Source organism: Staurois parvus, unplaced genomic scaffold, assembly GCF_062004578.1.
Source record: "Staurois parvus isolate SC_StPar_1 unplaced genomic scaffold, SC_StPar_1.0 ptg000013l, whole genome shotgun sequence".
NCBI classification, from domain to species: domain Eukaryota; kingdom Metazoa; phylum Chordata; class Amphibia; order Anura; family Ranidae; genus Staurois; species Staurois parvus.
In genome coordinates, this window is record NW_028317809.1 from 12,851,216 (window position 1) to 12,877,397 (window position 26,182).

The 26,182-nt window shown below is 42.1% G+C and overlaps 1 protein-coding gene and 1 pseudogene across 1 annotated transcript in view; one reads left to right on the forward strand and one right to left on the reverse strand.

The window, feature by feature from the left end:
• Positions 1 to 5,794, forward strand: part of CAPS (calcyphosine) — a 67,707-nt gene extending 61,913 nt beyond the window's left edge. Inside the window, exon 6 of the mRNA XM_089675747.1 lies at positions 4,989 to 5,794. Within this exon, the coding sequence (XP_089531873.1) occupies positions 4,989 to 5,090 (102 nt within the window). The 3' untranslated portion in view covers positions 5,091 to 5,794. The remainder of the gene's footprint in view (positions 1 to 4,988) is intronic.
• Positions 5,795 to 9,372: 3,578 nt separating this feature from the next.
• LOC149473622 (uncharacterized) lies at positions 9,373 to 11,902 on the reverse strand (annotated as a pseudogene).
• Positions 11,903 to 26,182: the final 14,280 nt, after the last annotated feature.

Here is a 26,182-nt window from a genome sequence, read left to right on the forward strand (position 1 = left end):
AATACAAGTTGTAGGCTTTCTTAATCATTCCTGTTATCCTCCTTTTTTGTGAGATAAAAGTTATTTCACCTCAGATATAGCAGAAATTATCTGCTTTATTCACACAAGTTCGAGGCATTACTGAGTAGCCTATATAAGCATAAAACGAAATGTAAAGACGCTGTCGAACTACAATCAGCTACAGATACTGCAGCTTTTATGCAGTGAAGTGATGCAATTAAAGGCTAATATTGCATCATCTCAGTATACATGCAATTTTCTATTGGTCACCAGTATCAATTGCGCAATATGCAGCTGAAGTTGCATCATAATTTTGAATGGCTTACGTCATTAGATGGGTGAATATATCATGGAAACTAGAGCCAATCAACATTTTGTAGGGTCATTTTCGTTTTCAGCACCCCAAAATTATGTAAGATTAGCTAATTTTATGCCCAAAACTTTTTACCTGTTGAACAGTGTTATAGGTCTCCTTTAAGACAAGCGGTCTCATTATCATTACTAGCAGATAAGCTTAGCAAATGGAATAATTATGCTGCCATATTAAGACATCAGGAAAGAAAAATATGGTAGCTATTAAATCATTGTTTTGTTTTCCTGGGGCAAACATAGAAGAATATATGTGGTAAATAGGTAAGCACCAGGGAGGGTTGATGCTTAATCATACTGAAATGAGTTTTTTTTAAAGGATTTATTTATAGTTCTTACTAGTCCTGTCGATAGATAAAAGGCAGAATTACTACCACATGTAAACTACCATGTTGGCCCCAGAAAATGAAAAATTGTTATTAAATATTTACTGTCATTTTCTTTTCCTGACTTACTGCATCCCCATGGCATTTACATGGATAAGGCTTCGTCCCCGAACTTCCATAGGACCCAATATCAATAAATCTCCATCCAGCTGACCAAAATTTGTAACTAGTCACTACACTTTCTAGGGCAGGAACTATACTGCCATGGAGATAAGTATGGAAAATACATATAGGAAATAACTAGCCAAACAAAACTGGGTGGTTTTCCAGAAATAAATATTTACTTCACATGCTTTGTAGTTGCTAGCACTCTCTTGCCAAATTCTACCCTAGTCAGAGAGGCAGGCTCAACAACAGGCTCTGCCGTCAAACTCCCATAGGACCCAATACAAATAAATTGAAACCCCATCCAGATGACCCTGTTCTTGTAAATACTCACTACACTTTCTGGAGCTGGAAGTCTGCTGCCATGGAAAAAATCAGTCAATAGTTTTGATTATCCAGGAAGCGATAAAATGAATAGAGGCCTTTTTCCCTCTGATTTTTCTATATGGGATGACGGAAAACTGATTTTAGAGTCAAAATTGGGAAGTTGCTTGTATGCAAGCCTGTAAAATTTCTCCCACATCCAGCCAGTAAGTCCATTGTGTCTTTGAATGTAGGCAATCCCAGCTCTTGGTTAAACTGAAAATATGAAGAGACTTTTGGAAAAAAACTTGATATTGTTTGAGAAAAACTCTGTCCTGAAAGGCTGAGATACTTCTCTCAAAAGTAACTGCATCCAAAAAGGTTGCCTTAGGAGTCATGTTTTACAAAGTAATACTTTGATCATGAAAGGGGGATCAGCAAAAACACAAAAATTAGAGATAGATCCCACTAGGGATACAATGGGTGTGTTGGTGGTCTCAGTTACCTCACACCTCCCAGGAATTGTTCCACCGAACCTCAAATGAGAGGTTGAGGTATGACAATAATTCGATCTTTAAAGATGGGAGACTAAGGCCTTTTTCCAAGCCAAGCTACAAGATATCCAGGGCATTGTGGACCTGGGATTTACTGGATCAAACCCTACTCCAGCTACAAACATGTTTTCATTGACCCTGTTAGTGCTGGGTTTCAAGGCATCCAGCAACATTTATGACCTGGTGCAAGCATTCAGCTTCTGTCAATCTCTCCATCTCAATATTAAGACCACCAGTCATAGACATGCTGTAAACTGGTCACACATCAATTTTGTGTCAGGGGACCTAGACAAAAAGGTATAGGCAATGGGCAATGGATGTTGCTGATTGAGGTGCAACAGAAGTGAAAACCAAGGTTTCTTTGACAAGAATGAGATCATGGCCAAGATCAACAATTTCTCCTGGCACACTCTGGAGAGGAATTTCACAATCAGCAGCACTGGTGTGAAAGCCTAAGCTGTTCTGGAGTTCCATTACGCTGTCAGTGCATCACTCTCCACTACCTGGTAAGGAAATCTAAAATAGAACATGTTCAATTAGGTATTTTGGAGAGAAGTGAACAGATCCACCTCCAGACTGAACCAATTTTGAACTATCTACTGAAAGACTCCTGGGTGTAATGACCACTTCTTTCCTATCACTGCCAAAGCAGAATTTCCCATCACTAAGAGAGCTCAGGCACATTGTCTAGGTAATGGTGAAACCTTACCCCTTTTATTCTCAACAAAGCAAATCATTGCCACTAGCACATTTGTAAAGGTGTATGGGGATGTTGAAAGTCCCGAAGGGCAAGACATAGAATGGAAAGTGTTGGTTGGCCACTGTGAACCTAAAGAATTCTTGATATGAAGGCTCTATGGGTACATGCAAGTATGTATCCTTTAAGTTGATTGCGAGCATGAAGTCTTCCGGCTGGACATACTGAATACATCTTTAAGGGCCCCATCTGGAAACATTCTGCATGTACATGCTGCTCAAGCCTTTATAGAATGAGGGCTTTCTCCAACCCCGACTGCCTAGGGACCATAAATAATGGGCAATTCATATTCAAATGTTTCTGGTCCTGTGGAACAATTGTGTACTGAGAGAGTAGGATCTTGACATACTTCCCCAATACCTGCCGTTTGTCTGAAGAACCATATGACACAGGTATCTGTAATTGATTCTGCCCATACAGTATGTAACTGAAAGGTCAATACCAGGACTCAGCTTGCCCTGCTTAGGCTTTTGCACACTAAAAAGGATTTGTGAGCCCCCTGCCAAGTAAAAGAGCCCTGTTTGGTGGTCTGAGGGTGGACTGTGCAATCTTCCAATTCCTACAGAATTCCCTTACAGGCCTGTATGTTTAAGCTTCCCTGCTCCATTTCACTGTCTGATATTCAAATTGGAAGCATTTCTGTATTGAAGATGTGTATCTTGTGGCAGCATTGTTGATTTGCCTCCTGTTGCCTTACTTTTACTTCTACTCTTACTTCTACTTAGTTTATTCCCAATTAGCGATTGACCCTCCTAGGGAATTCTACACCATCCCTGTATAGATGAATGCTGGCTTTAAAGGTCTCCCCCATCTGTAATGCTTCCTTCTCTCAGGAGATCTGGATGTTACACTCCTCTCCCTTAATCTTCATCTTGAATGAGAAGTTGACCTGATAGGACTAAGCAGACAAATGCGAACATGAAACTTTGTCTCTTTACCTGTCAAAAAAACCCCTTCTCCTGTGAGCCATACCTTGCCTACATACACTGTGAAAAAAGAAAATAACCAGGGCTGGCAGGGATGCTCCTTGACAAACCATATGACCAAGGATGTTAAAGTTGATCTACGTTTATACCTCTGCAGGAAATCCTTGATGCAAAATGTCCATTGACCAGCTGCCAAACACAATGTTTAGTACAGCTGGGATGAGTACTGTTTCTTGGTGCACATAGGGATCCTCACAACAATGGAGGACTTCACACAGGTGAGACAACCTGGTGTAAACTGCCATGGATTTACCTATGGCACAGGTATGAGGGTTTCTTCTTCTGGCTTCAGTGGTCCTATGTAATGTAAATGAAAAGAGAACAGGGTCAACTAGTTGAGGCTTCAGTTTATTGTTATGGGGTCTGTGATATGGAGGAGCCTGGGGATCACCAACCAGATGATCTTTTAAAAGCTGCCCTTTACTGTTAAAACAGCAAAACAAGGTAGCATTTCTTTAGCATAAAGCAAACAAAAACACTTTACACAATTCTGGAAGAAAACAACAATTCAGCTCACCACCGGTACAAACCTGTCCCGCAACAGGGTTTACGGTTCCTACCTGCTCTCAGGGTCCCAAAACGTTCACAGAGTACACTGTGTCCAGCTCTACAAAAACACCTCAGACACCTTTTGATTGCTTCCTGCTCCTTTCAGGCCTGTCTCACAGGTGGGTTAATCCTGAGCAATCAAAATTGTTTCACTTGCCTACTAAGAGACCACAACCCAAATAATGATGACATATATCTACCATTAAGGACCCATCCATGGACCCATCCCTGGTGTCCTGTACAGGTCCTATGGGAATTAGGACCTCCTATAGGGGCAGAGCCTTACCCATACCTCTCAACATTTGAACGTGACAAAGAAGGATATTGACTCTTTAGTGGCAAGGTCACTTTAATTCTGTACACAGTAAGAAGTAAGTCTCCGTTCTATGTGACTACCTCCCCTTCCCCAATGTTTTGTCCCTCTGTACTGTAATGGCTCAATGACTGGTTAGAACTGTGCAATAGTTTTATAATTTCTAAGCCCATCACCTGGAACCTGCATGTTGTAATTCCTCAGTAGTGAGGTTGGACAATCATGATTCTGTCCCAGCACTGACAAAACTTACATTATGGGCCCTAGTAAAGGTGAAGCAGTAGAGACTCAGGAGACAACACAGCCATCTGATGCCACACCCGTTTTCTCACAGTGGCCCTCAGGTGGGTCAGTGGACAGATTACCAGACCATAAATCCCCTCTTGTGATTACAATGTGGGACTAAAACTGCAAACCTGAGGTCTGTGGAATTCCAGAATTCAGTTGAAAAATTATAGATGAGATGTATGGCCTTACCCATGTGTATGCTGCTATAAGATAGCCATGAAAGTCTTTTAATGCATTTTTTATTTTAAAAGGGGTTTAAAATTATACATTTTTGACTTCCTGATTTTAACTTGGTAAAACAAATAGAAAGTAAAGTAATACAGTTCTTCGAGTATCTACAAACTTGTTTACAAGTGTACTATTCCTTTTTTTTTCCAGGTGACAGTGGAAGAATTCTTGAATTACTACAGTGGTGTCAGCGCTTCCATAGACAGTGATGCCTATTTTGTTGTAATGATGAAAAATGAATGGAAAATTTAGAACTACAACTAGCACAGCAATTATACATTGGTGTTGATTTATTTTGCAAAGTTAAAATTCACCTAGCCCAGGGAAAGAGGTGAAGCTGTGCCATCTCCAATCTCATGTAAGGAAAAACTCTGTTTTTTGACTGGCTATTTTTTTTACAAAGTTAATTTTCAATTGCCTCATTCACTAATTTACAGTAAACCTTGGTTCATATTGAATGTGGCTTTGAAATCACACTACTTCACTTGAAGTAGCACAATTTCAAAGCCCCTGGTCAGTGCGATTTCATGTGCAGCTTGCCTGACAACTGTGCAACTTCTTGCACAGATGCCTATGCAAGTCACACATGAAATCACCAAAAATAGTGCAGGAACCTTTTTTTCAAAATCAGTGCCAGACCCGCACTGCAAAGTCGGAGTTTCACCAGTTTGAACGGTTCCATAGGCACAAATAAGGTGCAACTTATAATGTGATTTTTAACGATCAAATCACATTGGTTTGAATGGGGGCTAATTAAAAATTCAGTGAACAAAATCTATCCTTTTAAGTAATCAACTCCAGTATGTGAAATATTCCTAATGTAGATGCTAGCGATCTGAGGAGTCAGACCCTAATCTAAGCATCTCATGTTTCCAAATTATTTTATTTATATAATTGTATTTAGTAGAATGCAACAATTGCAAAATATAATAAAACATGTCAATTATTAACAGAAAGTGATTTTGCTGTGTGTGCTTGAATATAGATAGACTTTAAAGGGCATGTTTATTGCTTTATAGAACCCATACAGCAATGAAAAAGCACTGCATCCATAAAAATGTAATTTCATGTTAATATGAGCCGAAAGGTTAGGTCACAGGTGCTATAGAACAGAAAGCTGATGGTTTGGGACATGGCAGAGACTTGCAGCATGTCTGTGCACACTCTCACCGTGGACGTATTGCAGTGGCATCCCTAGGCGGGTGCGGGGGATGCGTGCCGCACCGGGTGAGACCTATCGGTCGGGGTGACACCAGACCCTCTCTACAAGCTCCACAAAAAGGAAAGTTTTAAAGCAAGCCGACGATCCCCGCAAGAGTCTGATCCATTATGCTCCCCAATCCGCAGATCCGATCCATTTTGTGGCGATCGTCGGCTTGCAACCTATATGCAGGAACCTCCTCCATCTGACATCACTTCGCCAGCATGTGCAGACCGGACTGGTGTTGAAAGATCAGTTAACCCCATATAGGTTACAAGCCGACGATCCCCGGGGAGCATAATGGATCAGACTCCAATCCATTATGCTCAATCCGCAGATCCGATCCATCCTTCGGGGATCGTCGGAGGGGTGGTACCAAGTGTTACCGCACCTGGTGACACCAACCCTAGGGACGCCACAACGTATTGTACATATGAAAATCATGGAGAAAAAGCTTGGTGAAGTAATATTACACTGGCAGTACAAAAGCAAAGCAGCGTAAAGAGAACATCGGCTACAAGGAAAAAAAAGTTTTTTTATGGTCATACAGGGACAATTGTTAGCTAATGGGAGGGTGAAATTCTTGATAGTGAAGTTTTTGATGAATGATCTCCCCTTTTTGATATACCGTTTTTCATGCAAAGTATATGAAAAAATCAACAGGTAGAATAATATACTGTCATAATGACAGATGATCAGCATCTGAAATCTTGCTAGCAGGAAAACACAGTATGTTGATAACAATTCAAGAGAAAAATGAAATGGCTTCTGTCTCTCAGAACAGAGAGTTGCACTTTCTCCAAAAAAAAACAAAGCAAAAAAAATTGAGGCATGCTGGGAATGGGAGGGGTTATATTGGACTGTCGTTACAGCTTTGCCAGTGTTCAGTCTCCTGAAGGCAGCAACATAACCCAATGTTCCTGAGTACTTTTCCTGTGCCCTATGATGTATGAATAAGATAGGGATCTTTTTTTCCAATAATGAGTCCCATAGGGATCTCTGGACTAATAATTTCCTACCTAGGGAAATTCAGCAGTCAGGTAACAGAGTGCCGTGTATATTGATCTCCTGGGGAGAAACAGTAGGAAAAAAATGGCAATTTTACTATACTGTATAAAGAGGGAGAACATTTTAAATGCCGGGATCCTAAAGAAAGATTCTAGTCTTGCATAGAAATAAAGTGGATACTATTGAGACTGCCAATGCTGTCTAGCAGGAGACAGACATTCAGTGACAGATGGAACTGAAGCGCTGAGCTGGGGAGGTGTTGGAGCAGATGTCTCAGGCTCTCAGTGGCGTGCTGTAAAGTTGGGACCAATCCAGAACCTGGACCAGCTGAGTGACATCAGTTGACAATAGACTTTAGCCTGCTGTGGGCTGAAAATGGGCCACAGGAGTGCAGAATGACCTACACTATTGTGATCCATAGGAGAAGTAGGACCAGAAAAGCCTTGGCCATACTCCTCCTTTGAAAGACTGATGCAGAAATTTTTGTATGACTTGGGAAGCTGTTACATGGATCCATGCTCAAGTGTAAGAAAGGATTTATCTTGTTAGAATTGTTTTTCGAGAATTAAAGGAATGGGATTTTCCAGTTCAAGGATCATATTTGTTCATTGTCAAAAAATCCAAATTCTGCAACTCAAGATGAGAGGCAAAATATTATTGTGACAAGTATAAAAATAAAGAATGTAATGGAGTTAGCAGCAATCCCACAATACTAAAATTAAGTAGATGGGATAGAATGTGCTTCTCAAAGAGTAGAGCAAATAGAACATTTAGAGTAACAGGAACTACCAGAATCCAGGACACGGACAATTTTCAGTAAGTCGCTTCAATGTTTTTTTTCTACTTGCCAATGTCTACATCCTGAAGGCAGCTGCATAGTCCAGTTGTCTCAGAATAACTGAATCCTGTGATCCCCAGTAAACAAGAAAGAAGATAATTCACAGCAATGGTGTCAAAACGTATTCCCTAGAGAGACCATGGGATTCCAGAGTTTCTAACTTCTTTATCCACATAGCTTCCTGTTTCAGTAACAATTTCTCATGGTCACTTCCATGTCTCAAAGGGGCAACACAATCCATACGTGAAAGTGAAGTTGTCTCTCCTGTACAAAATGACAAGCAAACCTTGTTAAACGATTGCGTATAGGTAATCTTGTGTTGTTTCACCAATATATTAAATGCCACAACATGGCATACAAGATACAGTATAACATACTCTGACATATATATTGAATAAATGGTGCAGCGCTAAATACTAGAGCACAGTTTATATGCATAATATATGAACATGCATGATATCACTCTAAGGGTGATCAATAAATACAAAAGTTCAAAGTAATAGTGCGGATCATGGAGAGATCCTAATTCAAGGTGAGTGGACGTCCTGATCCAAGGTGTGATGGTAGGTGTGATCACACAAATAGGTGAAAAACGCACTCACCAGATGTGCGTTTAATATACCCAATATGCAATCCTGCGTCACCAGGCCATAAAACGATCATCAGATGCCAGATCAGATTGTACCCAGATCACCATCCCGGTTCCACAGAAGTGAGGTCATCTGAAACCGCTACCAGGTATCACCACCAGGGTCCCGAGTCCTCCAGATGGGCACTGCGAATGATAGCACTCACACAGAGTGCCCAATAAGAGACCTCATAGCGTGATACTGCTTTAGATGCTGACCATTTGAATTCTGCCAATTCTGACATTTGAAAAAAATGAAAAACGTGAGAAAGGGGCAATAAATTACAGAGGAGAAAACTCCTATGTCTAATGTAACCAAAATAACATTGTCTGGTACTGGAAGGTCATTTATGATTTTCAAGAGGTGAAGGGTGTCCCTAACATAAGGCGGCAAAGCAACCACAAAGAGCTGCAACAATTTATTAACCACTTTCCCGCAGCCCTATATATGTATATATACACGTGATTTTGCATTTCCGGGTAGGGGGCGTGCACCCTACCCGCGCCGCCATTCGTGGCCTTTGCTGTCAGTCACCGGGTCCCAGCCGGTGATTACTAATACTACTGTATTTATGTCAATCCATGATGACCAGTTTTCCCCCCTTGTCGGGAGTTTTTTGATCACAATGTCATAGCAGTTCTTCAGTTGCTTCCAAGTGACACATTCTTTGGTAAATACCTGAAAAAAACTAAAACTGTGCCTGTGTCCAAATATATATGGACCTAACTGTATATGTCGATTTGTCAAAAAATTTTGAAAAATAAGGAATGGTATACCAAGTGTTTTCCCTCAAAACAAAGTGTTTTTAACATTATATTAACTATTAAAGCAAAACATGATTTATTGAATAAGTTCTGTTAGTATAATAACATAAGAATTGTCAGAATTGCAAATCATATTTAGATCATATTATAGCAAGAATAAAGCATCAGTACATCACCGGATATTGTAGCATCACCTGTTGCCCAACGATTGGGGGACTCTCAGCAATCAGCAAAGGGGAAATCTGGGAAATCACCGCAAGGCACGTCTGCAACGTCTTAAATGAGTCCCAAATTCCCCTAGAATCCCCCGTCTTTTATATACATAATTTGCAGTGTCCTTGTTTACTGCTATGCGCAGTAGACTCTATTTGTGTAACTATTGTGACTATTAACCTTGACTTGTTCGACTATATATCTTATAACTATAAATCCTTGACTGATTGCAACTGCACATCTGGTAACTATGAATCATAGATCTAGCCTTGATAGATTTTAACAAAGTCCTTGTCTTATTATTCTAAACTCTAGTTACCCCTCCACTGATTTGTCCTACTAAAATTATGGCAATTGAGTGTCAATCATCCTTCACACATACATTTTATACACCCATGTCACATATGTATCACAATCGGTCCTTGACTGAAACTCAAGTGACATAAGTTGCCATGACCATAACTGGTCGCCTGCAAAATAGCTTGTAAGCTATATAACAGTTCCTAAGAGTTAATAAAACTATTATAATAAACTATTATAATCATAATAATCAGTAGAGGGTGAACCAGAAAATCTAGAACCTTAGTAGCTGAAGGGGAATAGCCTAGAAACACATCCCACCAGTGATGGGAAGTAGCTTCCGCTAAGCTAGACCCCACTTTTATCAATTTTTCACCTACTATGGTCACAGTCACAATGTGTTGTGCAATCGTCTTATTTAAATATTTGATATGTTGTTGGACTTCTATTGATTCATTCATTAATTGTTTCAAAACCGTTAAATTGAACTCCCAATTGGGGATCTCCAATGAGAAGCCCTTCCAATATTCTTGGACTGATTCTTCCTTGTCACCCTGTAATACAAAGGTTTCATTGCGCCAAATTAAAGAAGACAGGTTACTAACACAGCCTGAGAAGGGAACTCTCATTCCCTTTATCACGGGAGTGTTGGTCACCATACACACTACACACAGTTTGCGGAGCTATTTCAATCATCATCTCATCAGAAATAGGTAAGATGGTTCATTTACATATACTTACAGTGTTCTATAACAGACATGGCTCATATACAGAAAACTGTAGCTTACAGATTTTTCCCTCTAAAGTATCATCGCAAAAAGAAAGATCATGAGTCTTAGTATCATTATCTACATGGGTGTCATAGTTCTGGGCTCCAATAATGTTGAGCGCCAGGCACACCAATAATCAAAGGCATCACAACAAATTTACACATTATAGTTGATTTAGTAATATTATACATTATTATTGTCCCAAGGCAGGTAGTGTCATAACAAATCATCTTTTGAGCATCCAAGTGTATCCACATATCTATGGGGACATTCTTGTTGAACACGGTCCTCCTTACTAATTCATTTCCGGTCATCAACTTAGCCTGCATATTAACTTTTTGTTGTTGCTCATACATGGTTTGCAATGTACACACCGTCCAGTTAATAAATCTTGCAACATTCGTGTCAAAACCTTTTGCAAAATTATTTGAAGCATTTGTCAAATGAAGCATCATGTTATCAACTCCAGCAACTATACTAACTGGATGAAATATAGTAGGCATCCATTTAGCTTGCATAGTTAAAGCATCGTTAATCTTACTCCCAGCATTAGACATTCTATTTGCTAGTGTTTCAATATCAAACCCATTTAAGGTTCCTGTTAGGGAGCCGTAACCCCCCAAGCAATGTATCATACCATGCCCTCTTTTTCCATTTCATACAGCTTTTTACAGTACTTGGGAATGTTATTTGAGCATGTATCACAGTTTTCTGTGCATGTTGACCCACTTTTTCACATGTAGAAGGCAATCTTTTAATATGTCCGGGTTTGATACGAGTAGTGTTTGAATTTACAAAGATTAAGTACTGACCCCATCATGGTCTTCCTTGGATTTCACTGGCGTTGGTACAAGTCATAATGATTGTCTCATTAAGAGCAAACTGAAAGACAGTACTTGCTTTAGTCTTAGTGGTACAGTTTCTTGTTACGGACCTCCTATTTGCAGCTGACAAATAAATGAAGCTTGCTTCCTGTTGGCAACAGCAAATGCTAACTTCAGAGATTATATTTATCACACCTTCATTTCCATGAACCGCATATGTTGGCTTGTAACCCTCTATTGGAGCTCCTGTCCATACAGTACCATTGAAGGTTATATTTAGAATGAGGCAGGGCTGATTAGCTGGGCATAAAAAATCATCTTGAGTTCTATTCGTACGCATGCTTTTCCAACCCCAGCTCATTCTGGCATTGCCGGTATCTGTTACTTTAACTCCCAGTGTCCATGCTTCGACCTCTAATTTGACCAACCACATGATACCAAGGATTCCAAGACTGAAGGTAAGTACATTGTTGCTCTGTGAAAGACAATACAGTATGAATCATTCTCGCAAGTAACATTTTCCTTGTGGGACATATTCCCACTTTTCTCTTCCTGGTTTTAGGATCAGTAGGGTGCGATTCTTACCCACAGCTATTACTTCTGCAGGTTCCGGGGGACCGGACTCCCCCTGTACCCAAATTTTAGCCCCCACATTAACTGTGTTAGTAGAGCCAAAGCCTTGGTCTCCTCTAACTGTTAACTTTGTGGGAGCTTCGCCTTCTTTAATGTTAGCAATATACAAAGGAATCAAAAGTAACTGAGCTACTCGGTCCTGGGCTGGTAAAATCATAACTTCAGTGCTAAGGTTAATTATCACTACTTTGATTTCTCCCTGGTAATCAGCATCTATTACTCCTCCCAGAACTACTGCTCCTCGGACTGCCATACTTGATCTAGTTGCTAATTGGCCATAATGTCCCAGAGGAATCTGATAGCCTATTCCTGTTGAGATTATTCTTACATTTCCTGGTGGGATCACCACGGTCTCAATGGAATATAGGTCCAATCCAGCTGCCTCAGGAGATGCCTCAAGAGGTGTTTTAGCTTTCTCATGCATTTTCCAGTATATCAGGGTTTCTATTTTTACTGCATCAATGGTCAAATTCGGTGTCAACATTCTCATTAGAAAAGTGGTACAATCTGTCACAGGTCTATTGTTAATTATCTGTAAGGCCTCTGACAGATTATATCGCCATTGACCATATGCATCAGGCCCTTGCAACTTCTTTAAAGTGGATTTTAGTATACCATTCATTCGCTCCACCAACCCAGCTGCTTGAGGGTAGTAGGGAATATGGTACACCCATTCAATGTTATGCTGCATGGCATAATCTTTTACCTGTTGTCCTGTGAAGTGGGAACCATTGTCTGTCTGAATTTGCAAAGGAGTACCATAATATTGGGTTATTACTTCTATAGTCCTCAAAGTACTCCATTGAGTAGCAGCTTTGCAGGGGAACCCTACTAGATAACCTGAGTATCTACTGCCATGCAAATATACTTACAACCCCTGCTTGCTGGAAGAGGTCCAATGAAATCCATCTGTCATATCTGACCTGGCAACTTACCTCTTCCAATGTGTCCCATCACTGTGTGTGGGACTTCCCTTTTCTGTACATGTTGGCATACTGGACATTTAAGGATGATGGATTTAATTATGTCCATAGTTAATGGTATCCCCCTTTCCTGTGCCCACCTGTAAGTGGCCTTTTCTCCAAGATGTCCACTTTTTTGGTGAGCCCAAAGGGCTGTACCCTGCAGCCATGTTTCCTGAATTTCAGCTTCTCTTTCTGCATCGGATGTTTTGGATATGGCTGCAGCAGCGTCTGCTTGAGAATTAAACAAACGTTCTAATGAGTCAAGAGGGCCATGAGCATCCACATGATAAACAGTTACGGTCATGTTTTGAACAAAACTTTCAATGTCCTGCCACACCTCTTTTCCCCACACTTCCTTACTATGTATCATCCAAGCGTTCTTTTTCCAGTTCATCATCCATGTAACTCATCCATGTAACGAATGACACTTTCCATTTTGTTCTTGTTTTAATGCCAAAAATACTGCATATAATTCAGCATATTGAATGCTCTTACCATCACCTTCTGTAACCAGAGTTTTTTGCGATTTAGGATTAAAAGCTACTGACTTCCACTTCCTTTTTCCTGATACATACCTGGCTGATCCATCAGTGAACCAGGCGTGTTCTTGTTCCCTTTCTGTCAACTCAGCATAAGGCCCTCCCCAACTTACTGGTGACTCTTCCACTTGCTGTGGGGGAGAGGTAAGAATACCTTCTATAGGGATTTCTGCTATTTTTTCATGTAAAGAGGCCACTCCCCCCTCTCCTCTCTTGGCTCTTTCTGAAATGTACCATTTCCATTCAATGATACTTTGTTCCTGAGCATGCCCAATTCTGTTTGATTTTGGATTAGACTGTATCCACTGCATAATTGGGATTTGCGGTCTTAGTAGCATGGTGAGACCTATGGTCAACTGTTCAGTATCAACCAGTGCCCAATAACATGCCAACAACTGCTGCTCGAGGGGAGTATATTTTTCCCCTACCTCCGGGAGTTTACTGTTCCAAAATCCCAAAGGTACTCTCTTACCTTCCTGTTTCTGCCACAAGGACCAGTTGGCATAATTATGGTGCACTGATGCATGTAGTTCTACCTCCCCATTCTTCATTGGCCACAGATCTACTGCCTGTTGGATAGCCTGTTTGGCCATATCAAAGGCAGTCTGTTGTTCTTCCCCCCCAGGTAAACTCATATTTTTTCCTAGTTACCTTGTAAAGGGGGCCTAGCAGTTGACCAAGATGAGGTATGTGTTGTCTCCAAAATCCAAATAATCCAATATAGGACTGTGTCTCCTGCTTGGATTTTGGTGTTTGAAATTCAAGAATTTTTTGTCTTGCTTTGGGCAAGATCTCTCTGTGCCCCTTTTTCCACTGTATCCCCAGGAATTTCACTACCTGAGATGGACCTTGTATTTTGGCTGGATGGATTTCCCAGCCTTTGCTTTGCATGAGATATCAATTTCTCCAGTTGTTCTTTTACCTCACTCTCAGAGGTTCCTTGAATCATAATGTCATCAATATAATGTGAGATTTGCACACCAGCCGGTATATCAAACTCATCTAAATGCTCTATAGTGGGACTGTGCACCCACCCTTGTGGGAGTATAGTGAAGGTGTACTGCCTTCCCAGCCATGTAAAAGCAAATTAATCCTGTGCTTTCTCTTCAATAGGCATGGTGAAGAAAGCATTAGCTAAATCTATCACAGCATACCAATCTCCTGAATGTGCCTGAATGTGTTCTACAATGGTAATAGTATCGGGAACTGCAGCAGTCAAAGGAGGGTTATATTTATTCAGTTCCCGATAGTCCACGGTCATTCTAAAACTCCCATCACTCTTCCTAACTGGCCATACTGGATTATTCCAAGCAGTGATGGTAGGCCTCATTACCCCAACTTCCATAAGATATTTAATAGTCTCCCCAATTTCTTTATGTCCCCCTGGAATTCTATATTGTTTCATAGAAATAAGCTTCGTAGCCAGGGGAATATGGGCTGGTGGCATTTTGACCTTTCCCACCACTACCGAAAACACTCCAAGTCTGTCTTTTTGACACCAAAAGTGAATTTTCCTGTCTGTAAATGTAAAGTTAATCCCTTCAATACATCTATACCAATAATGTGTTCTTTTATAGGGACTATAAGAACAGAGTATTTTCCTATTGGTAAATTTCCAATTTTTAAGGCTACTTCTGTTTGTACACCTTCGGTCGCTTTTCCTCCCAACCCTGATATTTTTACTCTGGGGCCTTTGAATTTACTCGGATTCCCATAAATTAGAGTAGCCTCCGCCCCCGTATCCACCAAGGCGGGTACTCTTTGTACATTACCCCCCCTCCAATGAATACCTAATTGTACATATGGCCTATCATCCTTTTTAATCCATATGGGGGCTTGGCTATTTATTCATGCCGACTGATCCTCTGAATCAAGTTCCATCAAATCCAAATGAGGAGCAGAAGCAGCAGCAGAAGCAGTCACTTTAGTTTGAACCTTTGAAGCTACCATAGTTGCTATTTCCTCCCATGGGTACAATTTTTGGAATTGATCCCAATCAGGAAATCCTCCTATACCTGATTTCTCTTTATCTTCCTCCTTTTTCACTATGTTCTTTTAATCTCGTATTATCTTTTTTGTCTGTTTTTCTCTCTGACAATACCTTTTGTTTGTACAATCTCCACAATACTTGTGTATCCTTCCCATCAATATGTTCCTTAGGGACCCCAGCTTTCAGGAGGGCTTGGAACATATCTTTTCTAGATGTTCTCTGTTGATTGGCTGGTGCAAATCCTTTCTGATCCCTATCTCCTCTATCTCTATTTTCTCTGGTTTTAGGATCCCAATCCCCCATTTCCTGTAGCTCCCTCATTTTTTCCACTACCTGTTGAATAGGTTGGTTCACCATGGATAATAAAAGAGTCATAACCACATGTTTATAGGCAGGAGGGGCAGTTCTGATAATTGTATTTCTCATCCCTACTGTCAATAGTGTATGCATTAAATCATAATCTGCTACCATGACTATGGCTGTTTTCATAGCTTCCTCTTTTATCCGCTCAATCCCATCCCATAAAGTATACCAAGGCTTATTATTAGGGGGCCAATCAACTTCAGAAAGGTATTTTTCATTAAAACCTGCAGCGACTAGCACAAACAAGTTCAGCTGTTGTTCCGGATGTTCCTGGAAATAGGTTCTCATTACTCCTTGGACCACTGGGTCTCGAGATATAGTTACAAACTTAAATAAATCCCCTTTCCAATAAAACACCATTAGCCCCTTGGTCATATAACCTAACCATCCATACTATATCACTTTCTCCGGGCCGCTGTCTAAACCGTTGTAAAATATCTTCTAACTCTACTTGCATGAAATCTTCTAGCCTAACTCTATTCCGTATAATGGAGGTAGGTTCCATTATAGGCTGTCCCTGATCATCCCTCACTATTTGTCCCTGATCATCCACCCTCTGCCTAGGAGGTCCATCCATAGTAGTTTGTTGCCTCCTACTTATAGGTCTAGTATTTTTGGGTGGGTCAATTTCTGGGTCTGGGCAATCCAGTCCTCCAGGGCAATCATCCCAATCATTGCTAGATGAAGAATCCCACACATCAGCATCTCATTTATCTGGATTCCAACCAACTGTGGCTGCTGCTATTGCCCTATGGACTTTCCCACGGTTCACCCTTCCCCTTCGTTTCCTATACTTATTTTGGGCCACTTTTACTGCTGCTATCTCAGCTATATTTTGATAATGTTCTAATTTATCTTTTAACAATTTTGCCGACTACACTACTTTTTAACACTACTAGGATTAGGCTTAATAAATATTAAAGCAAAACATGATTTATTGAATAAGTTCTGTTAGTATAATAACATAAGAATTGTAAATCATATTTAGATCATATTTTAGCAAGAATAAAGCATCAATACATCACCGGATATTGTAGCATCACCCATTGCCCAATGATTGGGGGACTCTCAGCAATCAGCAAAGGGGAAATCCGGAAAATCACCGCAAGGCACGTCTTCAATGAGTCCCACATTCCCCTAGAATCCCCTGTCTTTTATATACATAATTTGCAGTGTCCTTGTTTACTGCCATGCGCAGTAGACTCTATTTGTGTAACTATTGTGACTATTAACCTTGACTTGTTTGACTATACAGTTGCAAGAAAAAGTATGTGAACCCCTTGGGATTCCGTGGCGTTTTGCATGAATTGGGCATAAAATGTGCTCTGAACGTCATCTAAGTCACAACAATAGAAGAACGCAGTCTGCTGAACATAATACTACACAAACATTAGATGTTGCCATGGTTTAATTGCACATAACATGTAAACATTCACAGTGCAGGGAGGAAAAAGTATGTGAACCTTTGGACTTAATAACCGGTTGTCCCTCCTTTGGCAGCAATAACCTCAACCAAACATTTCCTGTAGTTGCAGATTAGACCTGCACAACGATCTGGAGTCATTTTGGACCACTCCTCTTCACAAAACTGTTTCAGTGTAGCAATATTCTTGGGATGTCTGGTGTGAATCGCTCTCTTAAGGTCATGCCACAGCATTTCAATCGGGTTGAGGTCAGGACTCTGACTGGGCCACTCCAGAAGGCGTATTCTGTGCTGTTGCAGCCATTGTTTTGTTGAATTACTTGTATGCTTTGGGTCATTGTCCTGTTGCCTCACCCATCCTCTGCGGAGCTTCAGTTGGCGGACAGATGGTCGTACGTTTTCCTGCAAAATGTCTTGATAAACTCTGGAATTCATTTTCCCATCAATGACAACAATCCGTCCAGGCCCTGAGGCAGCAAAGCAGCCCCAGACCATGATGCTCCCTCCGCCATGTTTTACAGTGGGGATGAGGTTTTGATGTTGGTGTGCTGTGCCTTTTTTTCTCCACACAGTGTTGTGTGTTCTTCCCAAACAACTCAATCTTGGTTTCATCTGTCCACAGTATATTTTGCCAGTAGTGCTGTGGAACATCCAGGTGCTCTTTTGCAAACTTCCAACGTGCTGAAATCTTCTTTTTGGACAGCAATGGCTTCCTCCGTGGTGTCCTCCCATGTACTCCATTCTTGTTTAATGTTTTCTTTATTGTAGATGTGTCAACAAAAATGTTAGCATGTGCCAGAGATTTCTGTAGGTCTTTAGCTGACACTCTGGGATTCTTCTTTACCTCATGCAGCATTCTGCGCTGTGCTCTTGCAGTCATTTTTACAGGACGACCACGCCTAGGGAGAGTAGCAACAGTGCTAAACTTTCTCCATTTGTAGACAGTCTGTCTTACCATGGACACATGAACATCAAGGCTTTTGGAGATACTTTTGTAACCCTTTCCAGCTTCATGCAAGTCAACAATTCTTGATCGTAGGTCTTCTGAGAGCTCTTTTCTGTGAGGCATGGTTCACATCAGACAGTGCTTCTTGAAACCAGTAATCCCAAAACAGGTGTGTGTTTTTTAAGGAAGGACAGCTGTCAGCAACACATCCAATATCATCACACTGATTGGAGTCAAGGTTGGCTCACTCCTGGCTCCAATGTGCTCTGGGAGAAGTCATTAAGCTAGGGCCTCACATACTTTTTCCTCCCTGCACTGTGAATGTTTACATGTTATGTGCAATTAAACCATGGCAACATCTAATGTTTGTGTAGTATTATGTTCAGCAGACTGTGTTCTTCTATTGTTGTGACTTAGATGACGTTCAGAGCACATTTTATGCCCAATTCAGTCAAAACTCCACGTAATCCCAAGGGGTTCACATACTTTTTCTTGCAACTGTATATCTTATAACTATAAATCCTTGACTGATTGCAACTGCACATCTGGTAACTATGAATCATAGATCTAGCCTTGATAGATTTTAACAATGTCCTTGTCTTATTATTCTAAACTCTAGTTACCCCTCCACTGATTTATCCTGCTAAAATTATGGCAATTGAGTGTCAATCATCCTTCACACATACATTTTATACACCCATGTCACATATGTATCACACCAAGATAGCTATCAGCAACCTAGAACAGGATCAAAGAGTCCTCTTTATTATGGTCTGTAAGCTTTCGAAAGAAGCATCATTACAAAATACAGTGGTGTATTTAGGTAGGCAACACAAAAATCGACCCCCCCCCCCCCCAGAGAGCCAGACATTGACCAAGAACACCCCTGCCCCCCACCCGAAGGAGCCTTCCACTACCACTGCTCCCCCATACATCAGCCACCATCCCCCATGGCGAGAGAGAGAATGAGACTTAACAGCTCCGGACATCCCCAGGAACGAGAGTTGGGCTATGCGTACACCGCCAAGGAACCTGCAGCCTCTCTTGGAACCCACCAAGTCCCCATGACTTGTGTGTCCCTTCTTCCGTCCCTTCTTCCGAGGGGCAGTTGAGACCTAGGCAAATGCCTTGTTTGCCATGTGGTAAATACACCTCTGTCAGAGGTACCAATTTTTTATGGTCTTCCAAAAGTCCACAAATCAGTGTTTGACCCCCTTGGGAGACCTGGTATGTCACGGAGGTGGTCGCTCGCTGGTCATGTCAGTGCATATATTGCACTGTGTAGTCGTTTTGCCTTTGCTTTTGTTAGGGACATCCTACACTTCCTGAAAGTTCTACATGACCTGTCAGTACAAGACAATGTTTTGGTTACATTTGACGTAGAGGCACTTTACTCCTCTATACTCCACAAAAAGGGTTTAGAGATTGTAGAGAAAACACTAAGGCTTGGTTCACATATGTGCGGGTGGTGCCGCTGCGGATCTGCATGAAAATCCGTGCAGCCGCACAGAGGAATGCTGACCCGCGGGCTGGTGCCATTAGTTCTAATGGCACGCAGCCCACACTGGAAAACCCAACCGTACTCGGAACCGAGGTTCCCGTGTGAGCTGCGTTTTCATAAGAAGTGCAGGGACTTCTTCCCTGCATGTCACGGGGCACGGGAGTCCATTCAAATGAATAGGCTCTCATGCCTGCGCCAAACGTGGCCTGCATGGCCGCATATATGTGAACCAGGAGTCAAAGCAGATCTCTAGAATTTCCTGCCCACAACAAGTGCAGTGTCTGTGAATGAATAACAACCACACTGTCTGTGTGGAACTTCCCTTCTTTTGCTGTATACAGCCAGTTGCTGTGTCTGTGATGTCACTCCTCCTGGCTGAATTTCAAAGTTCTCTTACTTCCTGCTTCTTTCCTTTGCCATTCCTGTTACTACATCTCCCATGATCCTTTGAACCTCTGTAGATTCAGGGCAGGGCTATGGGAGTCGCTTGTACTAGTTGTGGCAGTTGCAGTGGGTGGTTGTCCCTTGGATATTTCTGGGCCAGGGGCGGACTGTCCATTTGGAAACTCGGGCACTGCCCGAGGGCCCGGGGTCAGTAGGGGGCCCCATGAGATGCCCCTGGTACCTTTTTCATAGGCTTTTTTGAGTTTGGGCAAGGACACGGGCCCCATGATCCCCTATTGCCCGGGGGCCCCATGAGTTGTCAGTCCGCCCCTGTTCTGGGCATTGCATGACCGCGCAATCATTTGAATTAGTGCAGCGCCAAAACAGCAAAAAAAGGCCTGGTCATTAAGGGGGGTAAATCCTCTGGGGCTCAAGTGATTAAGGACCTTGCTTTGTGCATTGTTGCGGTCATGTTGGAACAGGAAGGGGCCATCCCCAAACTGTTCCCACAAAGGTGGGAGCATGAAATTGTCCAAAATGTCTTGGTATGTTGACACATTAAGAGTTCTCTTCACTGGAACTAAGGAGCCTAAGCACAACCCCTGAGAAACAATCCCACACCATAATCCCCCCACACCACCAAACTTTACTCTTGGCACAATGCAGTCAAGCAAGTACCTTTCTCCTGGCTACCACCAAACCCTGAAATGTCCAGCGGATTGCCAGACTGAGAAGTGTGATTGATCACTCCAGTGAACATGTCTCCACTACTCTAGAGTCCAGTGGCAGCGTGCTTTACACCACTACATCCGTCGCTTTACATTGCGCTTGGCGATGTAAGGATTGGATGCAGCTACTCGGCCATGGAAACCAATTCCATGAAGATCTCTCTCCGCACTGTTGTGCTAATCTGAAGGCCACACGAAGTTTGGAGGTCTTTAGCTATTGACTCTGTAGATAGCTGGCGACTTCTGCGCTTCAGCATGTGTTGACCCTGCTATGTCATTTTACGTGGCCCACCACTTGGTGGCCACATTGCTGTTGTTCGCAGTTGCTTCCACTCTGTTATAATACCATTAACAGTGGAATATTTAGTAGCATGGAAATTTCAGATGGACTTATCGCACAAGTGGCAATCTATCACAGTACCACACTTGAATTCACTGAGCTCCTGAGAGTGACCCATTCTTTCACAAAATGTTTGTAGAAGCAGTCTGCATGCCTAGGTACTTGATTTTATACACCTGTGGCCATGGAGGCGCTTTGAACACCTTAAACCAATAATTTGAAGGGGTATCCTAATACTTTTGGCAATATAGTGCAGATCAATGTTCACTTAGTTTAGAGCAGCAGACCATGGTCCGCGAATGGTCCCAGCAGCGCTGCTTCTGCCTGGACCTCCATGAGCAGGGCGGTTGGCACAGCAACATGACATCACCCGTGTGCCCCACCCCTTTCAGCTGTCTCTTCAGCTCCCACTCCTTGCCTGTACACAAGCATCTAGCAAGGATCCCAGCACAGCTCCGGTCTGCCCTCAAGGTAGGGTGTTGTCTTACAGGGGCACTCTGATGGGCACAACATAGAATGTGCCCCTTAACTACTTGCCGACCGCAGATAGCCGAATGCCGGTTGCACTGTGGCCGGCCAGTTCTGGGTGGACGTCATATGACGTCCTCCCAGAACGCGCTCCCGGTGATCTCCGTGATCGCTGTGTCCTACGGCCACAGCTGATCACGTGACGTGGTAAAAGGCCAATCACAGCGGCCTTTTACCACGTGATCAGCCGTGTCCAATGACACGCTGATCACCGGGAAATGCAATTGCCGGTTCTCGGCTGCACTTTCCTTACGCTGTCAGATCGTGAGGAAAGTACTGCCGAAAACCGGCAGTTGTCAGAGCGGGGATCGGCACCAATCATCAGTGCCCTGATGATCGGTGCGCAGCAGTGCCACACACAAGTTCCGCCCACCTGTGCCCAGCAATGCGCCCACCTGTGCCACCCAGCAGTGTCAGCACCTGTGCCCAGAAGTGCCACCTACCTGTGCCCAGTAGTGCCACGCACCTGTGCCCACCAGTGCCCATCAGTGCAGCCCGTCAGTGCCACCAGTCAGTGCCCAGCGGTTGTGCCAGTCAGTGCCCAGCAGTGATGTCAGTCAGTGCCAACTATCAGTGCTGTCTATCAGTACCCATTATCAGTGTCGCCTATCCGTGCCACCTCATTAGTGCCGCCTATCAGTGCCCATCAGTGCTGCCTCATCAATGCACATCAGTGAAGGAGAAAAATTACCTGTTTGAAAAATTTTATAATAGAAACAAAGAAACTTTTTTTTTTTTTTCAAATTCTTTTGCAATTTTTTTGCTTATAGCACAAAAAGGTAAAGTGCCCAGCAGCGAATAAATACCACCAAAAGAAAGCTCTATTTGTGAGAAAAAAAATGATAGAAATTTCATATTGGTACAATCGTGCATGCCCGTGCAATTGTCAAAGTGCGACTGCGCTGAAAGCTGAAAATTGGCCTGGTAAATAAGGGGGTACAAGTGCCTGGTAGGCAAGTAGTTAATATAAACTTAGTGCCCCTTACTATAGATGTGTCCATCAGAGTACCCCTTAACATAAAATGTGCCCATCAGCATGCCCCTTATTTTATGTTAACAGGCACTCTGACGAGCACATACTGTGGAAAGGGCACTCTGATGGGCACATGTGATGGAAAGGGGTACTTTAAGTGTAAGGGGGCACTCTGACGGGAATACCCGATGTAAGGGAGCACTCTGAGGGGGACAACTGATGTGATGGGAATACCTGATGTAAAGTTGCACTCTGCTGGTAACACCTAACGCAAGGAGGCACACTGATGAGCACACCCTATTCAGACCTCAGCCAGAAAAAAATTTTAGTGATTGAACCTCCTTGAATTTTAATTCAACAGCCCTGGTTTAGAGAATAAGGCAAAACTATGATCACATACAAGCAACTTTTTTTTCCTTTAATTTAGCTGGAGATTTAGGCTGAACATTGCTTTACCTTAATCAAGACAAGTGAATATCCACTGTGCAAAGCAAACAGGCTCTAGCCAGTGAGTAAATCAATTGACTGTAGCTACAGAAAATCAAACCATGGGCAAAAATAGTTTGTAAAAGTCTAAAGTAACAGCTTTTCATACATAACTCTTTGAAAACATACTCCTTTAGCACCTAGGGAATCCAATTTAGGCATTTATTTTGTAGGAACTGCATACAAAAACAGGAATTTTGTACTCTCTAACCTCCTTTTCTTGAAATCCATTGAGGAACACATGAAGAATTCAACCATCGTGTTATACTGCTGCCTACAGGAGAAATGGGCACTAGCAAATAAACTGTACACCTGTCCAGGATAACCCCTCCTACCAGCAGCATGCTTAAGTTATGGAGCAAGCAGTACCAAGAATATGATCATAAATGGATGAGAGGGAGTGCCCTCCTCTATAAAGGAACAAAGGAAGTTTTTAGCTTTGGGACTTCTAAAAGAACTAAAATTGAGGAGTGAGCAACACAGCAATCGCTTAAAAAACCCCCCAGAAAAACCTAGGACTATCTGCAGTTTAAAGAGCTGCCTGAAGAACCTTACAGCTGAAGATGGCATCAGATGAGGCCTGTACATCCACTTGGTGAACCTGTAATCAGAAGACCAGGAGGCAGCCTTGCAAATCTGGGAAGCAGGTGCTTTATGGCCAAGCGGAAAAAAAATTGAACGATGGTCTTGCCTGAGCCAGGATTGCCAAAAAAAAAAAAAAAAAAAAAAAAGGGAATCAATTTTCCTAAAGCAGTAAATGAAAGACTCAGAGCCCTCAACCACATCCTGAAAGTGGAGAGACATTTCCTATTGGTGAACTGGAAGACAGAAAAACTATGTTCTGACTGAGGTGAACAGCACAGAAAGTACTTTATACAGGAAGGAGGGCCTGGAGGATAAGCACCCTGTAGGTAAGAGTAGAGAGAGGGAGGAACATCTCTAATGATTTCAAACAGTGGGTTCTGAAGGGCAACAAGAACCAGATTCAGGTCAAACACATCTGGGTGGACTTTATAGGTCGTTCTCCCAGATCGCAATCGTGCTGCGGGCGAGATCTGGCACCGGCTGTGTGATGACTGTTCTGTGTAATGGCCCATTGCCAGTACTATGTGACTGCTGTGACCAATCACAGGTAACATGACGACTGGCATGAAGGAAGCCATCCATCATTTACATCTATTGTATACAAATTGTGTTGTTATGATTGGTCACAGTGCTCACAGTGCAGACTGGGCCAATCACAGCCCATCTGTGTCACGATTAGCAATGGCCAATCACAACTAATCACAGCAAAATATACTGAATCTATTTCATTTAGTAAAATGCTCCATTGCTATAAGCAATTATAATGTTAATAAAGATTTTTTTTATTTCTTCATTTTCCACACAATTATGACAAAAAAAATTAAAAATCACAACTTCAAAAAAAAAAAAAAAAAAAAAAAAAAAAACCACTTGCCATACCTCTTACTAAATACCTCAGGCTGTCTACTTTAAAAAAAAGGTTTAATTTGGGAGATATCTGTACCGTTCTGACATTTTTGGACCTCAAGAAATGAGACAGGCCATCAGTACAGCAGGATTGATCAAATTTAAGATATATGCTATAGTATAGTTTATGGGCTAACTTTCCTACAGACTAAATAATATACACTGATTTGGGTTATGTTCACCAAAGAAATGTAGCAGTATACAATGGCCTAAATTTACAAAAAACAAATATTTATTTGCTAAATTTCTTAACAGAAACAAAGATAAACGAAAAAAGACCGAAAAGTTTGAAAAAAATATTTATTTAGCAAAACAATTAAAAACCCAGTGGTGATCAAATACCACCAAAAGAAAGCTCTAGTTGTGTGAACAAAAATATAAAAATTTAGTTTGGGTACAGCGTTACATGACCACGCAATTGTCCTACAAAATGCGACAGTGCTGAAAGCTGAAAATTGGCGTGAGCAGGAAGGGGGAAAAAAAAGTGCCCTGTATTGACATGGTTAATCAAGAAGTCAAAGACCAATGCTCTCTAAAGCAAGACATGGCAGAAACTCAACCCATTATAGTGCTGAGAGACTAATGCGAATCCAGACCCAGCTGCAAGGTAAAGGGGCATTTGTCCCACAGAAAACTCCTGGGGTGGAAGCTCTGATACTCACATGAAGTGAAGTATGCCTTTCGTGTCTGATAGACCTTGTGGGAAGTAGACTTCCTAGCTTTTAGCAACATAGCACTCAAAGTCTCCAAGACGATCTTGTCCTTTAGAACCAGGGCTTAAACAGCCATGATGTAAAGGCCAGCAACTGTGAAGTAGAATGGTAAACTGGTTCTTCAGACATAAGACCCTGATGGTCTTGTAGTTCCCACAGAGCGTCTGCTAGCAGTCTTACCAGGTCAGTGTATCACATCTGCCTGAGGCAACCTAGAGCTATGAGGATCACAAAATGCCCTCTATCTCAACCATGCAGACAAGGAAGAAGTTTCAAGTAAGGAAAGGTGTAGAACAGGGTGTACTGATGTCACAGAGCCAACAGGTCATCCACTGTTTCTACTAAGAGCATCCCTGTATGTAGGCCAGGAGGTCAACATTAGACTTCCCCCACCTGGGTGTATTCCAGGCATTGCCAGATCAGCAAACCTGTCTGCCAATAGTATACGGCTATAATGTACACGGCTGACAAGCTGGAATGTTAAGTTCTGTCCAGGACAAGATCCGATCTACCTTCAATTGCCACAGCATGACTTTTGGTTCCTGCCTGATGCTTGATATATGCCACCACCAAAGCATGATCCATTGATAAACAAGTTGGTCTGTCCAGACAATGGGTCAACCTATCCCACAATGACAGAATGTTGCATTGAAGTTTGGAGTGAAACTGGGCAAAAAGAACTGCTTTGAAAGAGGCTACAATCAGCCTGGGACTTTCATGCAAAAAGCAGTCAGACAGCTCCAGGGTTGGAATCTGCAGCCATAGTATCCTAAAGTGATACTAAACACACCATG